General features: G+C 34.3%; 1 protein-coding gene and 1 pseudogene across 2 annotated transcripts; both read left to right on the top strand.

Annotated features, from left to right (window-relative positions):
- The first annotated feature begins 1,256 nt into the window (after positions 1-1,256).
- Positions 1,257-6,491, top strand: LOC143626712 (phosphoethanolamine N-methyltransferase 2-like; annotated as a pseudogene). Its single transcript, XR_013152473.1, has 12 exons — positions 1,257-1,544; positions 1,637-1,758; positions 2,951-3,088; positions 3,183-3,320; positions 4,148-4,289; positions 4,398-4,508; positions 4,726-4,870; positions 5,344-5,624; positions 5,730-5,891; positions 5,990-6,043; positions 6,174-6,248; positions 6,338-6,491. The product of XR_013152473.1 is annotated as a phosphoethanolamine N-methyltransferase 2-like (transcript).
- An 8,360-nt stretch (positions 6,492-14,851) lies between these two features.
- LOC143626725 (uncharacterized) lies at positions 14,852-19,476 on the top strand. The gene is made up of 8 exons (XM_077096717.1): positions 14,852-14,878; positions 14,976-15,018; positions 15,320-15,399; positions 16,460-16,714; positions 17,014-17,090; positions 17,323-17,365; positions 17,513-17,590; positions 19,071-19,476. The coding sequence occupies exons 1-8, from the start codon at positions 14,852-14,854 to the stop codon at positions 19,077-19,079; spliced, it is 612 nt and encodes a 203-aa protein (XP_076952832.1). The 3' UTR covers positions 19,080-19,476.
- The last annotated feature ends 2,039 nt before the right edge of the window (positions 19,477-21,515 follow it).

Raw genomic sequence — 21,515 nt, 5'->3', positions numbered from 1 at the left:
AAAGGTTATAAATTATATATTTTATAAATAAATTAGTAGTTTTTAGCCAAACGCGTAATACATTGTACATTTTTATTAAAAGTAAGTTTGAATTGAGATAAAATGTGGAAACACACTTCTAGTATCTAAAAACTTGAATGAAACAAATAAAACTATAAAATTGACAAAATAGGAAAATTTTGAAGGGATTAAAAAAAATTGTAAGCTTATATTTATGTATTTTGTCTATATATTTATATATTTGTTCATATATAATTATATATAAAATAAATTAAAAATATTCGAGCCGAACTGAACCGAGCAGACCTTTGCTCGTTTTGGCTCGTTTGCAAATCGAACCGAGCAGAGCGGCTTGTATACAATCGAGTGAAAAGACAAGCGAGCATTTTCCGAGCGAGTTCGAGCGACGAGCGGTTTGGACGGCCCTAGTCATAGGACTATGAATGAACCGAATAAACACGAAAAACGGTATGTTTGTGTACGCTTATTTAACTTTAACTAAACACGAATATATAAGCTAACAAAGTTTTTATTTATTTTCATTCAAAAATCAAAACCAGCACAACCAAATGACCAAATCGTATCATCTAAATTGGGCTTTTAGGTGACCTGACCCAGTAAGAGTGTACTTCCATGATGTCAAAAAAAGATTATGAACCCAGTCCAAAATAGCCACCAGATTAACTCCATGAATGTGTAAAGCAACAATAATAATAAATATTAAGAAAAAATTTCACAATGGTCCAAAATAGAATCAGTGATAAAATAACATGTGACATGAATCAGGGTTCACCTACCATTACAATAATAATAATAATAATAATAATAATAATAATAATAATAAGACAAGGATATAATAATATGATGATACATTCTCGTTATGACAATGAAGATAAGAAGTATGTTTTCTTTGGGAGGTTGTCAGTTCGAATCTGAGCCAAAACGGGAGGGGGGTTCTAATATGTCTGTGTTAGCCACAGAGTTTCGACTCTTGTAACGGTGCAACTGGTGTCAGGTGACATAAAGGGAGAAGGCTATGAGGACGTGCGGAGAACCAGGGAACCAGGGGTTATATCCTTCGGGAAAAACTCTTTGGGGTTTCAAACCAGGGTCGGCAGCAAACCAACATACGACTACACAGTTGTAAACTATCGTTATTCTAAAAATAACAAAATAATAATAAATAAATAAATAAATAATAATATGATGACGCCAGAGTTGTGCCCATAAATAAGGCAGACACCCATGAAGCAAATCCCACAATTACCATCACTACTACCACTAATAATCTCATTGCATTGCATTGATCCAATTTCTATGCAGCAAAAAGGACGATCATTTAACAGCAGATCACGATCCTTTTCACGAGCTCGAGTCGCAGTCGAAGGCTCATAATCATCTCCTCCTATTTTCTCTCTTTTTTCTTATTTCTTTCTTGCATTATTATTACTATTACTATTAACGTACGTCTATTAATTTATTCATCATACCCATTTCCTCTAAACCGATCTAAGTCTCTGCATTGGCTGCTATCGTTAATAATGGTGATGATTATTTTGAAGAATATTCTTCTTCTTGATTATGTGATGATGAATTCTTGAATATTAATATTAATAATTGAATAATGGGTTTGCAGTCGGAGAAGAAGAACGTGAGATTCAGAAGAATTACTGGGTGGAACACTCTGTTGATCTCACTGTTGAGGCTATGATGCTTGATTCTAATGCCTCTCATCTTGATAAAGAAGAAAGACCTGAGGTAGTATCTATTAAAATTATTATTATTATTATTATTATTATTATTATTATTATTATTATTATTATTATTATTATTATTATGTGTTTGCTGTTAATTTATTGATTGGTTAATTAGATCTTTTAAAGTTTCTGTCTTTTGGCTTTTTTTTTTATTAATTATGAAAATTTATGATCTGGGTGTGTCTGATTGGTTATGGTTTCAAAGAATCTTGGAGTCATTAATAAATCTTTTATATTTATAAGTTTTTATGTTGTTTGAATCTTTTGCTATTTTTGTTCTTCTATGATTGTTTCAAGTCCATATCGTCTACAGTTATCGATCAAAATCGATGCTTGGATGTGTTTTTTGGAATAGTTAAAATCATGTAACAGATTAAGTGTTGTAATAGAAAGATAGTAGAAGATGATGTTTGGATATGTTTATGTTGCTTCAAGTTACAATAATAATTATCATATAAATAGATCTTCTATTTGTATATGTTTCATGTTGTTTCTTTCTTTGCTGTTTCTGTTTTTTTCCCTTAATTTTTTTGTTTATTATTAATTATGAAAAATAGTGGATCATCCATATTTATAAGTTTTCATGTTGTTTGATTCTTTTTGCTATTTTTGTTGTTCTATGATTTGACCACTTTGATAATGCGGTTTCCAGTCTATATCGCCTATAGTAATTGATCAAAGTCGATGTTTACAGGATATTGAATAATTAAATCATATAACAGATTAAAGTGATGTATTAAAAAGGATAGTAGAAAATGATGTTTGGATATGTTTATGCTGCCTGAAGTTATAATAACCATATAAATAGATCTTCTATTTTTATATGTTCATAAGATGGTGTTTGGATATGTTTATGCTGCTTGAAGTTATAATAATTATATAATAGATCTTCTGTTTTTATTTTTATATATTTAATGTTGTTTTTTCTTTTATATGTAAATTTATTATTCCATGATTTGACCTTTTTTGTTGCTCTGTTTTAAGTCCACATCAGCAATAGTAATCAATCAAAATCAGTGTTTGGATGTTTTATTTTTTGGAAGGTGATCATATCTTTACAGGATTCTGAATAATTGTAATAAAAGGAAAGTAGAAATTGATGTTTGGATTTGTTTTATGTTGCTTGAAGTTATGATAATCATATTAACATATGTTGGTGTTTGACAAGTTTTTATTTTTTATTATCTTTGTAGGTACTGTCACTACTTCCACCATATGAAGGGAAAACTGTCCTTGAATTAGGGGCGGGTATCTGTCGTTTTACAGGCGAGCTCGTGAAGAAAGCGGGGAAAGTCATAGCTCTTGATTTCATTGAAAGTGTGGTTAAAAAAGTATGATCTTTAAACATGGAAAAGAATGTAATATTTGTCATGGTTTTTGTTTTGGTGTCATTTATGATGATTATTATTATTATTATTATTGCAGAATGAGAGCATCAATGGACACCATAAAAATGTTGAATTTAAGTGTGCTGATGTTACATCACCAGACCTCAACTTTCCAGCTGAATCAATGGATTTGATTTTCTCAAACTGGTTATTGATGTATCTTTCTGACAAAGAGGTGATTATTGAGCCTTTTTTTAAAAAAATCTTTCATAAACAAGCTTTAAATCATTTTAAACCTTCAAGGGCAGATACAGTGGTAGATGGTTGTTTCCCTGTCGCTAGCTTATGTTGTGCGCTTTACTTGATCCCACTGGTTAGCAGGGTATTTGTGGAGATTTTATACATAAATAATCGAGGATGTTAATTTATAAACTTTAGAAAAAATGTAAAATAAAAGTGATAAAAAGAATAAAGGAAAGAAAAAAATTAAAAAAATAGAAAAAAAGGGTTGTGTAAATCACATACTTTGTTCTTTAATTGTAAGGTCAAAATAGTCATAAAAGAAAGTAACAAAAAAAGTTAACACCAGTTACCAGAAAGAACGAAAAGTGTGACAACATATGAACTTCTTGGACTTTTCTTTGTGCTTCTCGAAGTTAAAGAATTATGGAAATTATCTTTATTTGTAAGAGAAAAATAGTTATTTGTAAAATAACTAACATATTAACCATGTAGTAGAAAGGATGAAAATTATGATAACATATGAACTTTAAGAACGTTTTTTTTGTACTTAATGAAGTTTAAGGGCACGACTTGCAAGTTACCTCATAAACAATCATTAGAAAAAGTGAAAAACTAAAAGAAACATTACACCAACTAGTGGAGACTAAAAGTGTGACAAGGACACGATATGCAAGTTACCTCATAAATAAATAAATAAAAGACAAAAACTATAATTTACCCTTACATGTAAATATTTACATGTGAAGTCAAATTTGACTTCTTTTTGTCACACTTTTTTCCAACCAAAGGGCTAATATTGTTCTTTTCTTTGGATTACAGGTTGAATATGTTGCTGAAAGATTTTTGAAATGGGTCAAAGTGGGAGGATACATATTTTTCAGAGTCATGCTTTCACCAATCTAGTGACCATAAACGAAAGAAAAACCCGACACACTACCGCGAACCTAGATTCTACACTAAGGTATATCAATATTGACTTTGCATTGTTTGACTATTTGGCAAAGTGTCTAAAATGATGTATGACTATTGTACATTTATTTGATCATATCATTTTTACTTGAATGTTTAGATTTTCAAGGAGTGTCACACTACCGATGCGTCTGGTAACTCTTATGAACTTTCTCTAACGGGTTCAAAATGCATTGGAGCTTATGTACGCAACAAGAAAAATCAAAATCAGGTACTTTGTTTAGTATATTCTTGGCAGGATGGACTGGTTGGGTTATGTTGCCCTGAATTTTGTCCGTTTTTATAAGATTAACAAATATTAAATATGATTACCGAAACACAAAATGCTAATCTAAATCTTTGAACGAACGATTTAGTAGATGCATGAATTAAAATTTGACTAATTTATAGTCACTTTTTAGTTATTTTTTAAACTGGCCCGTTTGCAGATCTGCTGGATATGTCAAAAGGTGGCGAATTCAGAGACCGATAGGGACTTCCAGCAATTCTTGGATAATGTTCAATACAAAAGCACTGGTATACTGCGCTATGAACGCATATTTGGACCCGGGTTTGTGAGCACAGGAGGAATAGGTATATATAATTTACCTCTATTCTATCTTTGGTATGTTTATCTTTATTTTTAAATGAATAACTGTGGTTTGAGACATCTTTTACCTTATTACTAATTTACTCGCTAACCCGCTTAACCTATTTTTTACAGCCCAACAACCCGATTAACATGTTTACAACCTGATTATGACATTCATACGTCAACCCATTTATCGGGCCATGTTCGGGTTACAAGATTTAAGTGTTTGCGGGTTGGGCATGATATTTTTTATATGAATAAATATATGTGTCAATTCCAGTCAAGTAAAATTAAAAGATGAACTAAAAAGAGACGGGTCAAACGGGTGGGACTTCTTAAAGTCTCCCAAATTATACTCAAGTTTTTACACTCTTAACTTGCTTGATATTAACAAGATAATCACTATTTACAAGAAATGTGCATATTAGTTTGTTTTTATAAATGTGCATCTGAGTAAACATATTATAATGAGCAGATACCACAAAAGAATTTGTTGCAATGCTGGATCTGAAACCGGGCCAGAAAGTTCTAGATGTTGGATGTGGGATCGGGGGAGGCGATTTCTACATGGTTGAAAACTTTGATGTTGATGTTGTTGGCATTGATCTTTCTGTTAATATGATCTCTTTTGCACTTGAACGTGCAATCGGGCTCAAATGTTCTGTTGAATTCGAGGTTGCTGACTGTACCAAGAAATCATATCCTGACAACTCATTTGATGTCATCTACAGCCGTGACACCATTCTCCATATTCAAGTAAAAATGCCATTTTTATGTTGTGTTACATTATGATTGATCATTTGAATAGCTTAAATTGCATAATAACCATAATTTTCTAAATTTTGTAATTATGTTTTTTAGGATAAACCTGCATTGTTCAGAACCTTTTATAAGTGGTTGAAGCCAGGTGGCAAAGTTCTTATTAGTGATTACTGCCGAAAACCTGGAAAACCGTCTGAAGAGTTTTCAGAATACATTAAACAAAGAGGGTATGATCTGCATGATGTTGAAACTTATGGACAGGTAAATAAAAAAGCTGATTAATAAAAATTAAAAAAAATATATAACTTTTATGTTATGTTAGTATTGTGTGTATTGATTATTTTAGTTTTGTTTTTTAGATGCTTAGAGATGCTGGCTTTGGAGAGGTGATAGCAGAGGATCGAACCGAACAGGTTCTTTTACAAAACCTCCTTAATCGTTTTATTCAATAGATTAAATTGTTATGAAATAAAATTAGTAATATGGGACAAGTGTTTCTGGGCAACCGAGTCAAGATGTATAACTATTAATCGTTACTTGCAGTTCAAGGAAGTCCTGAAGAGGGAACTGGAACGTGTCGAGAAGGAAAAGGAAGAATTCATTCTTGACTTCTCTGAAGTCAGTGCATTTAGACATTGCTTTCAATACATAGTTACAATTGTTCTTTAACAAATAACATTTTACAATGAACCTGAAGATATCCGCAGGAAGACTACAATGATATTGTTGGCGGTTGGAAGGCAAAGCTGGTGAGGACTGGTTCCGGGGAGCAAAGATGGGGCTTGTTTTTCGCTAAAAAGAAGTGATTTCATGCATTATTATTGGTGGGTATTTTATATTTCTAGTGTTTGTTTAAGTCATGAATCATGTTTTTGAATAAGAGGCTCAGCTTTATTGTGGGTTGTAATTTAAGTACTCCGTGTTGTAGAAACAGTGGCGGATCCAGAAATTTTTTTCGGGTGGTGCACTACTTTTAGATGTTTCAATTTCATCGTGTCGGGTATAAAAAATTCCGGGTCAGTTTGAGGTTCCGGTCGGTTCGATGGTTCGGGAAAAGTTCATTACATAATAAATATACGATAAATTAATAAAAGAGACACCGTCATTAGAAATTAAAAAACACATAATATCTATACAGTAGTCTTTACGAACTAAAAATAAAATGCTTATGATCCAAGGTTCGATGGTTCACTTTGATAATATATCTTCACATTCAACATACCTACAAATCAACAATTACAAACTAACAAATTTAAAACTAAGAAAGTAACAAATTAAAACCAATAATCTAACAAACTAAAACTAAATTTAACAAATAACTTAAACAATTAAGTAGTTAACACTTAACAATTAAGAACAATTAACATTTAACAAGAAGTCAAGAACAATTAACATTTAACAATGAATTATAAATGTAAAATTACCTTCAAAGTGGGAGATTAAGAGGATTCAAGTAAGGACTGTAAGGAGACGGCTGACAGAGGACGGGGATGGCCGATGGCGATGGTCGGAGTGACGGTGCCGGAGTACGGGAGTGAGGCTGCCGGAGTGCGGGAGTGACCGAGTCAGGGGCTGAAATCAGGTAAGGGGTGGAGAGGCGCTGTGTTGTTTGTGCTGGTTATGTGTTTGTGTTTGTTTAAAACCCTAACTGATGTTAGGTAAGTTAGTAAAAAAGAGAAAAAAAATTAAAAAAACGAGATCCGATCCCGCGACCTCCGGGTTACAAAACCGGCGTGTTACCAGACAGACAAACACTTCAAATGGTTATATGGTGGTTTCTTTCTAATTTATAGGGTGGTTTCTTTATTATTTTCTATATATAATTACACTATTATTTCAAAACTCGGGTGGTTCCGAGGAACCACCCGATATCACTGTAGATCCGCCCCTGTGTAGAAATACTGTGATCGGTTGTTGAACTTGAATGCAATGTGTGTGCTTTCAAATGGACTCTCCTTTGGTTTGTGATCCTTCAGTTTGTGCACTCTTATGTATGATGATCATGTTTGATTGACGACAGTGTTTTATTCACCCGATGGTTATGGAGGTTAAGGATCCTGCTAATGAGAAGGAAATAAAGTCATTTGATAAGTTACTAGCATTAATGAGAGCTCTAAATGAGCCAAGTTGAGCTTAAGCTTGGGCTTGGCTCGCTTACGCTTACACTTATGCATAGGTATTTTAGACCACAACATTTTGGTTACTTTGAGGTGGTTGTGGGTGCATTTGTTGGCTATTGCGTGCATATTGCATAATTATATTTATTGTTAGGTTCTCTCACCTTGGTTGGCAAGGGCTTGAGTTCGAACAAGACCTATGCATTAGTTGAACTTAATTAAATATGTTATAACTAAAGATATTAATATATTATTATTTTGTTTATCAACGATATAGATTAGCTTATTCCTTAAGTTTTTCTTCCGTGTATATACATACCCCTTGGTATTTCGATGTATTGGACACCAATTGATGACATAAACTTCTATTCTCTCCCACATATCTTCTCATATTCTTGCTATTAGGCGTGTTATAAAGCACGCTATCAACATGAATTGTTTTTTGAGTTAAATCATTGCAAGGTTTCTCACCACTAACTAACTTGTTGTCTTTTATCTCACAACATAATCCATATTGTAACTAATACAATATAGGGTTGTGTTAGAGATTTGTTTTATTTTCTTTTAAACTCTCAAAATAATCCATATAATAATTCATACAATTTTGGGTTGCCTTTGAGATTAGTTTTGTTTCTTCATTTTAATCTCTAAAAAACAATCCATACAATTTTGGGTTAATTAAGCGATTGTATGTTTGTTAATAAAATTATGTAATTTAATAACGTAGTAGTTTCAATGTGATAAATATTTTTTGTTATATAATTTAAATAGGTTAAAACCCGTGTGATACACTAGTTGGCCAAAAAAATTAATAAAATAAAAAAAGATACAGATAATAAGATAAATAGTGGTTTATATTCATAAGATATAAACAATTATACAACTTGAACATACAAATTACAATTCTCTAAATATTTCTTTATATACTTTAGTTGTTTATCAAGTTACACATATTAATCCATATGTATTACTGAAATATGAAATATAATTCGTCATGACAAGTATGCAAAACTAAAATTTTTGGCTTTAAATATTACTAGAATAATCGTATGCTGAAATTATCTTCAACGCTAATAATTTGAAAGCTGCAATTAAAAAATGAAATAAATCAACTACTCAAGATAAGATAAGACAGTAATTTTTTAAGCCATCATACTTATATAGTTAAATATCTCACCATCAAGGATTCATTTGTCCTATATAGACTAAACTAAAAAAATGTATGACCATTAGAAAATGGTAATATTACTAAGAGCTCATTATGAATGAATTCACTCAGGATTGTAAGACTTTAAGTCTATAAGAGAGTATAACTCAAGAAATGTATAGAATCACATCAAAATTGATTGTATGAGGTGAAAATATTACCGATAAGGAGATGTTGAAAAATAAAAAACATTCTTCACCTTTCATGCATCAAATGTGCTCTTGCAACGGCAATATACTGAAAGGGGTTTCATCAAATATCGTGACCTAATATCATGTTTACTTATGATCAAGCAAAACAATGAGCTCCTAACGAAAAATCACGAGACTCGTCCGCTGGTACAACCCTATTCCTAGAAGCGAATGTGGCAAAATATAATAGCCAAAGTGGAAGTCGCAAACGTGGTCGTGGTTACAAACGCAGTCATGGTTGTGGACGTGGATATAACCGCGGAAATTACCATGGTATTCAGTCTAAAAGCACAAGGAACTAGATGGAAGGAACCTATACCAAGAATGGAATACATGGAAAACACTGTCCTTTTGTCATCCCTGCGACTCCAGAAATTGCATGATAATTAGAAGAAATGCAAGGTTGAAAAGAGAGAAACGAAAAACATAACTACACCAAATGCATACGAAAGTAACCTTTGGGCTCGTACCTAACGTATTCCCCCAACAGTTGGTGGACCTTTACCAACAATTCATCAAAGATAAAGGAAAAAAAATAAAGACAAATTTTACATATGATGATGGAAATGTTGATGTCCTAGTGGTCATAAAATCCATAATGAGACAAACTCATATGGATGTTGATGATTTTTCTTGCTAATATAAGTAATCAGGATTATAATGATTCTCTTACTGATCCAACTGTTATGGTGATATCTTGGCTAAAAACTTCAGTTGGATGCTTAGTCAAGATATAAGAATCCAAATTAATTAGATGAGTAAGCAAATCATGATAATCTAAATTAGTTGTATCAGTGAGAAATCACCAACATCAATATGAGTTGTATCATTATAGTTTTCATGACCAAGGGGGGTATCTACATGTTCATCTATATATGTGAATTTCCTTTGATAGAATGTTGGTAAAGGTCCACCAAGTACTGTTTAGGCATACGACAAGTATGGGCCAATGGTTACTGAGACACCAATATCATGCGTTCGGTGTAGTTGATTTGTCTTTTACCCATTTGATTCTTATATTTCTTCTCGTTATCATACTACTTACGTTGAGTGGATTTTTTGTGTACTTATGTCACTGGCAATTTCCCTGGTTAAATCCACGCCCATAACCACGTTGGAAACCATAACCACGTATGCGACTTCCACTTTGGCCATTATATGTTACCACATTTGCTTATGAGAATGGGGTTATACCAACCGAACGAATCTCATGATTTTTCATTAAGGGCTCTTCGTGTTGCTCGGCCACAAGTAAACATTGATATTGGGTCACAATATTTGGTGAAACCCCATTCATAATATTGATGCTAATGCATGAGCATATTTAATGCATAAAATGTGGAGAGGAGTAGGAGGAGTTAGAAGGGATTAAATTGATGTTTTTTCCCAATAAATTATCCTCAAACAAATGGGATGATTACTAAGGATAAGTTTTTTCCCAATAAGTTATCCTTTCCTTTCCTCCAATTTCCTTCCAACTCAAGAACGCACATATTAAAAAAATTTATTTCCCTTCCCTTTCTTATCCTTCCCTCTTCTTTCCTTTTCTTTCCTTGGTTAAAAAACTCAAGAACAAGGCGTCAGTGACGGCGGAATTATTCTCACACACTAACAACTAGTGGCGGCAGTAGGGTGGTTGAGTATAACTTAAAGAAAGAAAGGAAAGAAAAGGGATGGAAAAAACAAAAGAGGTGTGTTCTTGAGTTTTTTTTATGGAAGGAAATAACAAAAAGGGTGTTCCAGAGATTCATTTAAGGAAAGAAATGAAAGAAAAGGAGGATGTTTGAAGAGTAAATTGAAAGGAAAGTGTTTCTTTCCAAATTGGAAGGAAAGTGAAAGGGAAGGAAAAGAGTAGAATGGAAAGGAAAAACTTTCCTTTCCTTTCATTTCCATTCTTTCCATAAATGAACTCGGGAACACAACGTTCAACCACAAAACACACAAACAATATATAATAATATAACGAAAGCGGTAAAGATGAACATGAAGGTTTAAACGTGGTTCGTTTTGGGATTCCTTATTTTACCTCTTTATAACTTTTCATTAAGTTAATAAGTTACAACATTGTAACTTATGAAACTTTTACTCTTACAATATAAAAAATCTCAAACACCTTATTGCTTTTTATAATTATTGCCTTTTAAAAAGTTTATAAGTTATAAGTTGGTAAAAATAAGCAATCCCAAACACCCCCTAAAGGTGCTCGAGAATTACATGTGACAATACATGTTTATATAAAGGCTAGCTAGGGTTTGTTTCTTTCTCAACAAGTTACAAGAAATAAAATGGGCTACTAAAGTTTGAGTGGTGATCGGCCCACTCAACCCTTCAAGTATTCAACCGCCCAAGCTCGACACGGGCCAGACTGCACCGATATCAAACACAACATTTAGGTTAAGTGAAACAGTAACAGACTAGTTTAACATAAAATCGTTTCTTTTTTCTTAAACTTTGTTCTTTTCGAAAATTGAAATGACGGTTCCTCAACTAGACCAATTCACAACAATTATGCAAGACGATAAAGCAAGTTCAAATGTATAAATGGGGCTTTAGCTGGTCATTGATGCATAATTTCAAAAAGTTTGTAGTTCCTTTTTAGCTATATATCATCTATGTAGCCAAATAAAAAGTTATTATTGTTATGTAATAACAAGCTCGTTTAGTCTTATATGCCTAGCCAAATATATGAACCCGAGTTTGAGCCCGCTTAATTAAATTTATTAGTTTTCACCATTTTAGTTTTCCCTTTTCCTTGTTTTTATGGATCTAAGGTAAGAAAAATTCCAATAAAAGATATTTCTTAACTAGTAAAAAGTTATAACCAAAATCCTTAACTAGATTAAGAGTAAAAAAAACTTTTATTTGTAATAGAGAATTCTGCAATTTGTCTCCCTGGTTAATATACACATTCGATGGGTTCCCCCCTGAAAAAGATTTTGCGAAGTTTGGGCCCCTATGTTTCTCCGGTGGGTTCCTCTGACTCCTACCATCAGTTGACCCGTCGTTGACTGTTAATGTCGAAGGGTAATATAGACTTTTCTTTATTTGCACACCCCTGATTCAATAAAACCCCCGATTTAGGGGTTTTTTCCCAAACACCCAAATACAAACCAACCTTTCGAACATTGAACCCCTAATTTTTCCGATCACGTTAAAATCAAACGTCAACTTCACACATCGCAATGTCGACCTCGTATTCTATTAGGCCGGACAGTGAGTATTGTGACCCGTACGACCTATATGGTAAGGTGTTGCTGTGTGTTCAAAATTTTCGTTTTATTTACTTGTGTGTTGTTAACGGGTTGAATGTACTATTGTTATAGGTGAAAATTTCTCAAATGCGTTCACCATAAAACTTTTTCATGGAGGGTCTTTCGCTACCGAGGGGCAGCGAAGATACGAAGGGGGAAGATCACTTACGTTGATGAAGTTCAAGTTTCTGAATTTTGTAAAAGTTTGTTGCTTGGAATACTTTGTAAGTTACAATATGGTTGTGGTACAACTTGTTGTTTTCATTACAAACATCCGCGTATTAGTTTGGACTTGGGTTTAAAGCCGTTGGTTGAAGATTATCATTTTCAAGATGTTTGTGATATGATTAGAGATAGTGATGGTATAGGTGCTCACATTGTTGGGATTTTTGTAGAACATGGCAGGACTAGTGGTATAGGTACTGAAATTGTGGTCTATGATTCTAGATTTGTACCTGGTTTTGGTTTTGATAGTGTTCATGAAGTGAGTGGTCAAAGTGTCCATGTAGTGAGTGGTGAAAGTGTCCATGAAGTGGGTGGTGAAAGTGTTGATGAAGAGAGTGCTGAAGATAGTTCTAGTGAGGAAGATGATGACAGTTATGATAGTGATCGATAAGATGAAAGTGATCCTGAGTATACGGCTGCCTTTCAAACACCCTTGGAGGATGTAGAAGTTGACATGAGGTTGTATAAAGCTATTGTAGATTTTGATGTGGTAGAAGCAGCAGCTGATCATATTAGTGATGATGATGGTTTAAATCCTTGCATGGATACCTATGAGAGCTCTGATGATGAGCGCCTGAGTGTCTTGAATAGTATGCTAAGAAAGTTCAAGGGTAAGGAAAGGAATAATGATGATGAGTGTCCATTTTATGTTGGTCAGTTAATACCATTAAAGGAAACATTGAATGAAATGGTTAAGAGTTATGCTATTCATGCTAGAAGAGATTTGTATATCAAGAAGAATGATCCTTTAAGGTTTAGGGTGATTTGTTTGGGGACTCCTAATTTGGTTGCTGGTGAGGGGTCAAATGTGCAAGTTAGGAAAAGTTGAAGGTAAAAAAAAGGGAAATGAAACCCACTTGCCCTTGGACGCTGCACATCTCAAGACAAACTGTTGAGGATAATTGGTGTGTGAAGGCCATTCCCAGAAAACACGACTGTCTAAGAAGTAAAACAATTGGTTTGTACACAATGTCTACTATTGCCAAAGAGATTGAGGTTGAGCTACAAACCACCCCCAACTTATCTGCCAAATAATTGAAGGCCAAATTCCAGCATATGCATCAAGTACAACTTTCTGAATCCAAGATGAGAAGAGCAAAGACAATAGCCTTGCAAAGGAAGGATGGTGACTACACCAAACAATACACCCACCTCAGATCCTATATTGATGAGCTTCTTAAAGAAAACCCAGGTAGTACCATTAAATTAGATGTTGAACCATGTGCTAACCCTAACCTTAAAACAAGGCAATTTAGAATGATATGTGTGTGTTATGCTGCTTTGGTTAAATGATTTAAATTGCTTGGTAGAGAACTTCTTGGGGTTGGATGGTTGTTTTATGAAAGGGAAATACCCCGGACAGATTTTGACTGCTGTCGGGACGGACGGTAACAATTGCTTGTATCCTGTTTCCTTTGCAATAGTGGAAGCCGAATGCACAGACTCATGTTAGCTTTATATACTACCTAAATGTTGTTTGTTTTTTTTAAATCTTTTACTCATATTAAATATTTGATGTCATTTTTGAGTTTTGAATTTTGATTAGTGCCTCTCTACCCTATTAAAAATAAGGTTTATTAGTTTTTTTTTATTAATTTCAACTACTATTTTTTGGTTACTACCTGTCCCAACTAACGAATTAATTGATAACGATATCATATTTTATCATATTTGTTCTCAACGCTCCGCAACTAATAAAATGCTAACACCGTTAGTTGCAGGTCGCCGGAAAACTCAACATTTTGGTATCAAACATCTTTGTAACCTTAGATCAGACTTTTATGAATCTTTTTTCTAGTAAAGACCTAATTATTGAATCGGTTGGTGGTGAATCAGTTGGTGGTGGTGGTGGTGGAGTTTAGGTTGAGTTTCCTAGAAAAAAGTTGTGATTTTTTCCGTCAAAAACGTATTTCCAATGACTTACAATTAATTAACGGCGTTAGCATTTCTCTGTTCCCGAGTTCAAAGAAAAGAAAAGAAGGAAAGAAAAAAATCTATCATTTTCTTTTCCCTTTTACATTTCCTTCCTTTCTTCCTATTTGTTTCTAAATTGAAAAGAAAACAATTCATTTCAATTTACTCTTTATTCCTCTCATCAAATTGATTTGGAAAACCACAAGAACACAATACTCTTTTTCTTTCATTTCATTTATTTTCCATGAATAAATAATTGGTTAGTTAGGATAGGTAGAGTAGGTGACGAGGGCATAGGTTGGATGATGAAAAAGTAATGGCGGATAGATCAACAAGGAAGCAGGTAGGTAGTCTACCATTGATCAATTAATTTACCAATTTGACTCATATACGTTCATTCATATTATCCTCCGATCCGCTTACTCTTCCGTTATTAAATCTCATCTGAATCTGACTTCCTTCGAAATTACGACAACACAAACGGTTACCTTCGCTTTCTGTTCTGTTACATACTCTACTCGGTGTGCCATAGTTTTAACACAACAGAGCAGAAGAATAACATCGTCATACATATCAAGTAGTGTAATTCATTTGATTTGCAATGACTTTGAATTGGATATTGTGGAACTTTGATGAGACCTCATAAAGGGGTAGCTGTTCAAATCAAGATAAAAGTGGACAAACATGATTTGTGTCAAATTTCATACATGTTGCTACATTTAACCTTTTTAATCAATTATTATATGTTATTTGTTTATCCTGTTAATGCACTCTTCTTTAATAGGTTTATCTTTAACCCTTGAGTCGGGGCGTGGGAATAAACTCTCATCTCATTTGAAAAGCTACATTCGAAAGCTCCTTAAGGTATAATTTTTTGAGTCTATGTTTCGTTTTATTATAAATTATTTAACGTTCTCCTATTGAGTTTTTTATGCTTACTGCATTTTCTTAAAAAAATAAAAATAAAAGCATTTCCATCTTTACTCTTACAAATTAAGCAAATACTAAGTTAAGACTTTCCAGTTGAAACCAAAACCCAACTGTAAATTAAATTGGGTTAGGTTCGAATCGTAATTGGTCTGCCCTTGGGTAAAATGCGTTCCTGGATTAGGGGTGTAAACGAGGAGAGCCAAGCCCGAGCTTGTCTAGGCTCGAACTCAGCTCGTTTCTAGCTCCATTTCTAAAATTGAGCTCAGCTCCTGAGCAGTTTGTCAAGCCCGGGCTCGGCTTGTTTATTATTTGTTAATTAATTTATATATACTTAACATTACTTTTTATTTATAGTTTAGTTATAATTGTTTTATATAACATTTAGTTATTTTAATCATCATTTTTTATATACTAATAATTATTATAGAAGTAGATTTAATATATTAAATAATACAGTAGTTATATAAATAATAGGTTCACGGCCTCACGGGCCATCTCAAGCTCAATAAGTGAAGTTCGGGCTCGGGCTCATTTATTAAACAAGATTATTTTATGCTTGAGTTCGGGCTCAATCTCGTTTAGGCCCAGCTCGAGTCACATTTTAAGCAAGCCGATTTCGAGTAGCTCACGAGCGGCTTGAATTGTATACACGGTTACTGGTGGGGATTGGGTGAAGGTTCAAAACAAGGAAAGTTTTTTGAAACTGGGCTAAATGTGTCAGATTTGATTGACCTGCTAACATAATTTTGTCCTTGTTTTCAATTTTATAAACAACTAATTAACTATGATTATAAGTTTTTGTTTCTTCTTAGAATGATCATCCACGTTGTCTACTTTTAACTTCTCAGCCCATATGACCCTTTTCTCTTGTTATTTAATTATACATATTTCAACCATTAGCAGTAAAATAAATCTCAAATCATTTTGTTTACGCATAAACGGGTTATCACCCTTATGAAATATGTCATCTGTATTCTATATTACTTTTGAGCAGGTGAATATGGAGGGGTCATATGGAGAAGAGTGGCCCACAGAGGAAAAAGTGAAGCGTAGAGACATGACATCTCCTGAAGCATTATATATATTCGTATACAATAACAAATCCATAATTGGATTTGTACATTATAGATTCGTTATTGAGGAAGAAATACCTGTACTTTATGTCTATGAATTGCAGCTTGAACCGGCTTTTCAGGGAAAGGGACTTGGAAAGTTTCTGATGCAACTAGTTGAGCTAATCGCGTGCAACGTAATTGATTTTCATTTAGTTTGATTTGTTTTTAAGCTATTTTTATATAACCAATTTGACCTGTTAGCGATAAACATAACACATATGGACCTGTTTAAAAGTAAATGGGTCGAAATTGGCACAATATTGCTTTCATCCTTTGAGCATTAATTCTAGATTATGGTTTTCTTGAACTGAAAAGTTCTTGCATGTAGTTGTTTTATATTCAAGCAAAGTGTTTAATTGACACTGTGAGATTATATAATGATATGTTTCTTATTATTTTAGTATTTAATTTCGGTGTTTTTATATTTTTTCAGAATGGCATGGGTGCTGTGGTGCTTACGGTACAAAAACGAAACACTTCAGCAATTAATTTCTACTTAAATAAGCTAAGGTAACACATGCATTGAATATAGATGAGTATGCAATAAAATTTAACATAAAATTACATATTCTTTAATCATTTGAATATTCTTTACCTCAGTACTCACAACTACTTTGAAACGTGTGTTTAGCATTATTATTTAATCACAAAGTTATATTAATGCAGTGACTATATAGACTGTTGACCTGTTGTGATTACATACTATTGTTGCTTAATCTATATCTGTAATGTTGATGTGCAGATATAATATATCAAGCATTTCTCCTTCAAAAGTCTATCAGCTGGTATGAAATGTTTGCCTGATCAGAAAGATGTCATAAAGTAGTAAATGCACACACACAAACACACATTGCATTTTGTTTGACTTCTTTTACAGGTATATAATATGTTCCTACTAAATTAGTTCATATTACTTGACCTTTATCTTGCAGATGGGAGTAATTGGAGAAGAGAAGAGCTATGAGATTCTTTGTAAAACATTTGACGGTGAAGCTAAGGCTGTATTAGAGGTAATTTGCTTCTTAACTGATTTGAACTTGCTTAATTTTCAATAACACCTTCACAAATCGCAAGTTTGCATCTTTTATAGTTTATATAGAAAGGTTACATAACTTAAAAGAGTTTTAGATAATACATAGGCATCATTGCTATGGTCAGGTTGGATAACAATTGACAAAATGGCAAAAGCCGTCCTTTATTTTTGTACGGTTTTTCAATAGATGTCTTTTAGCAACTTAGTGACAGAAAACATTCTTTATGTTCACCAAACGTTGCACGGTTCGTCCTTTTCACTAACGAGAGTTAACTTTTCTTGTTAAATCCAGTCATGTGCACCTCATGTGAGGGCAATTTAGTCTTTTTACCCTCTCAGGGGTTATTTGGGGTTATTTGTGCAATTGACTTAAAATTTTACTTTAAATAAATAAAAGTGTTTTTCTTTTTAATCATCATCTTCTTCCCCAAATAATCATAACCCACCACAACCAAACACCAGCCACCACCACCACAACCAAACACCAGCCACCACCCATCATCATCTCAGATCCGACCCGATTACCTCAGCAGCTCTGAGGAACAGCAATCCACATCTAATTTCTCAATTAACTTCACCGAGCCGGAACCTGTTGACGGCGGATCTGGAAACCCTAACTCATCGGAGGTGAAGGTGCACTACAGAGGAGTACGACGGCTGGCCACCACTGATCTGGTGGTGGTGGTGTTGACGGAGTTGCTTTTCTGATGGACTTTGGATTTGATTCGTGGCTGTGGTGATCGGAACCTGCTTTCCGGCGGCCGGTGACCAGTGACCCATGACGGTGGTGCTTATTGGTGGTGGCGGTTGTTGAGGTTTATATGCAGGTGGCTGGAACAAGGTTCTTCGGTGAACGACTTTCCGACTAATGGGTGGCCGGTGATGCTTGGTAACGGTGGTAGAAAGTGGCAGATTTAAGAAGATGACGATTGTTGCCAGAACCTGCTCCGGTGAGACTACTACCTGTTCTGTCGACGACTATGCACCCATTTCCAATCAATTCAAATCACGATTGATTGCTTATTATTATTATTATTATTATTAATTTATTATAAGCATAAAGGAGGAGACAGGTGCCCGAATTACAAAAGATGGTTGTTGATTTGATTGAGCTGGAAGGAAGATTCGGGTTTTAGACAGAAAGAAATAAAGAAAGAAGGAAACAAATACCCTTTGGTGATGTCAATTACACAAATAAGGGTAAAAAAGATTAAATTGCAGCTGCACATGACTGGATTTAACAAGAAAAACTAACCCTCGTTTGTGAAAAGGACGAACCGTGCAACGTTTTTGAACATAAAGGATGTCTTCTGTCATTAAGTTTGTCAAAGGACGTCCACTGAAAAACCGTGCAAACACAAAGGACGTCTTTTGCCATTTTGTCGATAACAATAAGTTGGCTGACAATCTTTCGTCTGTTATAAATAACTTATGTGAGTCACTGTTGTCGTCTTCAGGAATCATGACACATGACATCCAAAGGAGCTGCTCGAAGTATTGATTAGCGGGAGTCTTGTTTAACTGACATTTCACCTTTTGATTGGCTGGGATTGGGTCGGGAATTCAAGTCATGGGTACATTCTTTATGCCAAAATTCAAGTGAAAATGGCAATTACAACTCTCTATATTTGCAAAGATGGCCGTTTCTCGACTAGAACCGAACTCTATCAACTGATTAAACCAACAGTAGATGTAACCATACAAAACTAAATCACACACTCGAACATGTGGACTTGTAAGAACCGCCTTCTTAGGCAACACTAGTTTTCATAAAATCCTAAGACTAACCCGAGTTTACGTCTTAGTATGCATACCAAAGGGTCTCAATGGAACCGGAGCATCAACAATAATATAGAGGTTTATAAACTGTTGAAAATGACCAACAGTCAAACCGCCCAAAGAGAGAACTGTGAATCAAATCGTTTCTCAAACTGGCTGACTTACTCTTGCTTGGGCGGTTTGATTGTTGGCCGTAGGATATTGCGATGAAAGATAACGTGGATCGTATAAGAGCCAAATCATGTATGTTTTTTTTACTGACAAAGAGAGAACTAATGTAACCACTTATAAAGCCATATTGGTCATATTATATGTTTCATCCTATCATACGGGTCGCTTGTATTAATGCGGCATAACAGGCCGGAAAAGAAAACATACAAGCCTATACAATGTAACAAGGGCTTAAATATACAATTTTGAAGGTGCAACGATAACATGTGTCTAAAAATATCTTACAAGCAATGATCATTTAATTAAAGTCGAATAATTAAATATTATCTAAGATGTAAATGTACAAATTTACAGTCATCCCTTTACTCGACTAGCCATGCAAGGATGGTGGGTGCCAATAACCATGCCGTACCCCCCCCCCCCCCATCAAACCGGGCAGCAGTTAGGGGTGTGCACAAACCGAAAAAAACGACTTGAAACCGGAACCCATAATACCAAATCGTATTAGAAACTGTTGGTTCGGTTTTGACTTTTTAGTAAAAACCGAGACATCGTTTTGGTTCGGTTCTGTGTTTTGGGAAAAACCGAAAAAAACCGAACCAGCAAAGCCGCTTTGTTGAGTTACTTTTTCGTTAAACCGTTTAAACGTTAGTCGGTTATGTTTTGTTGATTTTAAAAAATCATTATAAATGTATATGTCTGCCAACTTGTACACCATTATATTATTTATTAGTTTTTAAAAAATATTAGGCCCAATTTAAAAATATCACGGGTCAAATTTCTTTGGCCCGAAAACTACTAGCCCGATTAGTAAAACCGAGTTGAAACCAAAAGCGAAACCAAAAATCAAGAAAACCAAACGGTTTTGAAAAAATTCAAAAAACAAAACAAAACTTTGGTTTTCGGTTCGGTTTTAGCCCAAAATCACACCAGCACACTCCTACCTTACGCTCATTCATTGGCGCCCCCATTTTCTCATCCCAACAATACATGGTATTTTTGATTGTTTTTATTGGTCTAACCATTATTATGATTATAACTTGGTTAACACTTATTTTTTAAAATTTAGATAAACGTTGTACGTGTAAGTGACATGGCGTCACTTTTCTTTAACCACCAACAGCAACACATGATCTAAGCATTTATGTGTAATATTCGCTGGATTCTAGTCACTTGGTCATCCTTATCTACTTCTACTACTATTACAATAATAATAATAACTGTAATTAAAAGGTAAGTATTAATGATGATAAAATTAGTTACACGAACACCTTGTGTTAACCATATATTTAAATTATTATAAAAGGGGTTGGGTCCATCATTGATTATTATTATTTTAACAATCACAAATGTTTCGATCTGGTGATGGGAGTGATTGATCACCAACACTTCAACAGCCAACACTTTTGAACTTTCAACTTCATCTCATAATCATAAATTAATAACCCAATAATAAGGCTGAGGGGTGTGGGTGTGGGGCTTCAACGGGGGCGCTAGAGCCCCTCCGCTCGCGCCCCCAGGCGCTAACACCACACCACCGGGGCGCTAACGGGGCGCTAGCGCGAAAAAACATGCAGGCGTGAGCCTGTTAGCGGGAGAAGAGAGAGAGGAGCTTGTTGAATTTTAGAAAAAGAGCCGTTGGGCTCTTATTAAATTAAAAAAAAAAAATTTCCTATATAATACCCCATTTCATCCCATTTTTATACCACAACTTCAAACCTTCACCCAAAATCAATTCATCTTCTCAACTTTTTTTAAAAAAAAATGGCTGGAAATTGGTACCCAAACCTTGATTCAGATTATATTGACGACGATTTATGGTCGTCACCGCACCAACCGATGTTTTATTCGGAGCAGCAAGAATCATCCGGCTTTCAACCATCCAACACACAACCGTCTCCTAACTTTGTTGTTCCGGAGACACAAGAATCACACGGTGAAGCTACGGGACC

Source organism: Bidens hawaiensis, unplaced genomic scaffold (genome assembly GCF_021521415.1).
Source record: "Bidens hawaiensis isolate Kalapana, Puna unplaced genomic scaffold, B.hawaiensis_p1.1 tig00004478_1, whole genome shotgun sequence".
Lineage (NCBI taxonomy): Eukaryota > Viridiplantae > Streptophyta > Magnoliopsida > Asterales > Asteraceae > Bidens > Bidens hawaiensis.
The sequence above is the reverse complement of the archived record's forward strand: the minus strand, read 5'-3'. Positions and strand labels throughout refer to the sequence as shown.

Coding starts and splice junctions, on each gene's coding strand:
- LOC143626725 (XM_077096717.1), top strand. CDS start 14,852: ATGGCGGATAGATCAACAAGGAAGCAG. Junction 16,715..17,013: donor TTGAGCTAATCGCGTGCAAC/GTAATTGATTTT, acceptor ATATTTTTTCAG/AATGGCATGGGTGCTGTGGT. Junction 17,366..17,512: donor CTTCAAAAGTCTATCAGCTG/GTATGAAATGTT, acceptor TTTATCTTGCAG/ATGGGAGTAATTGGAGAAGA.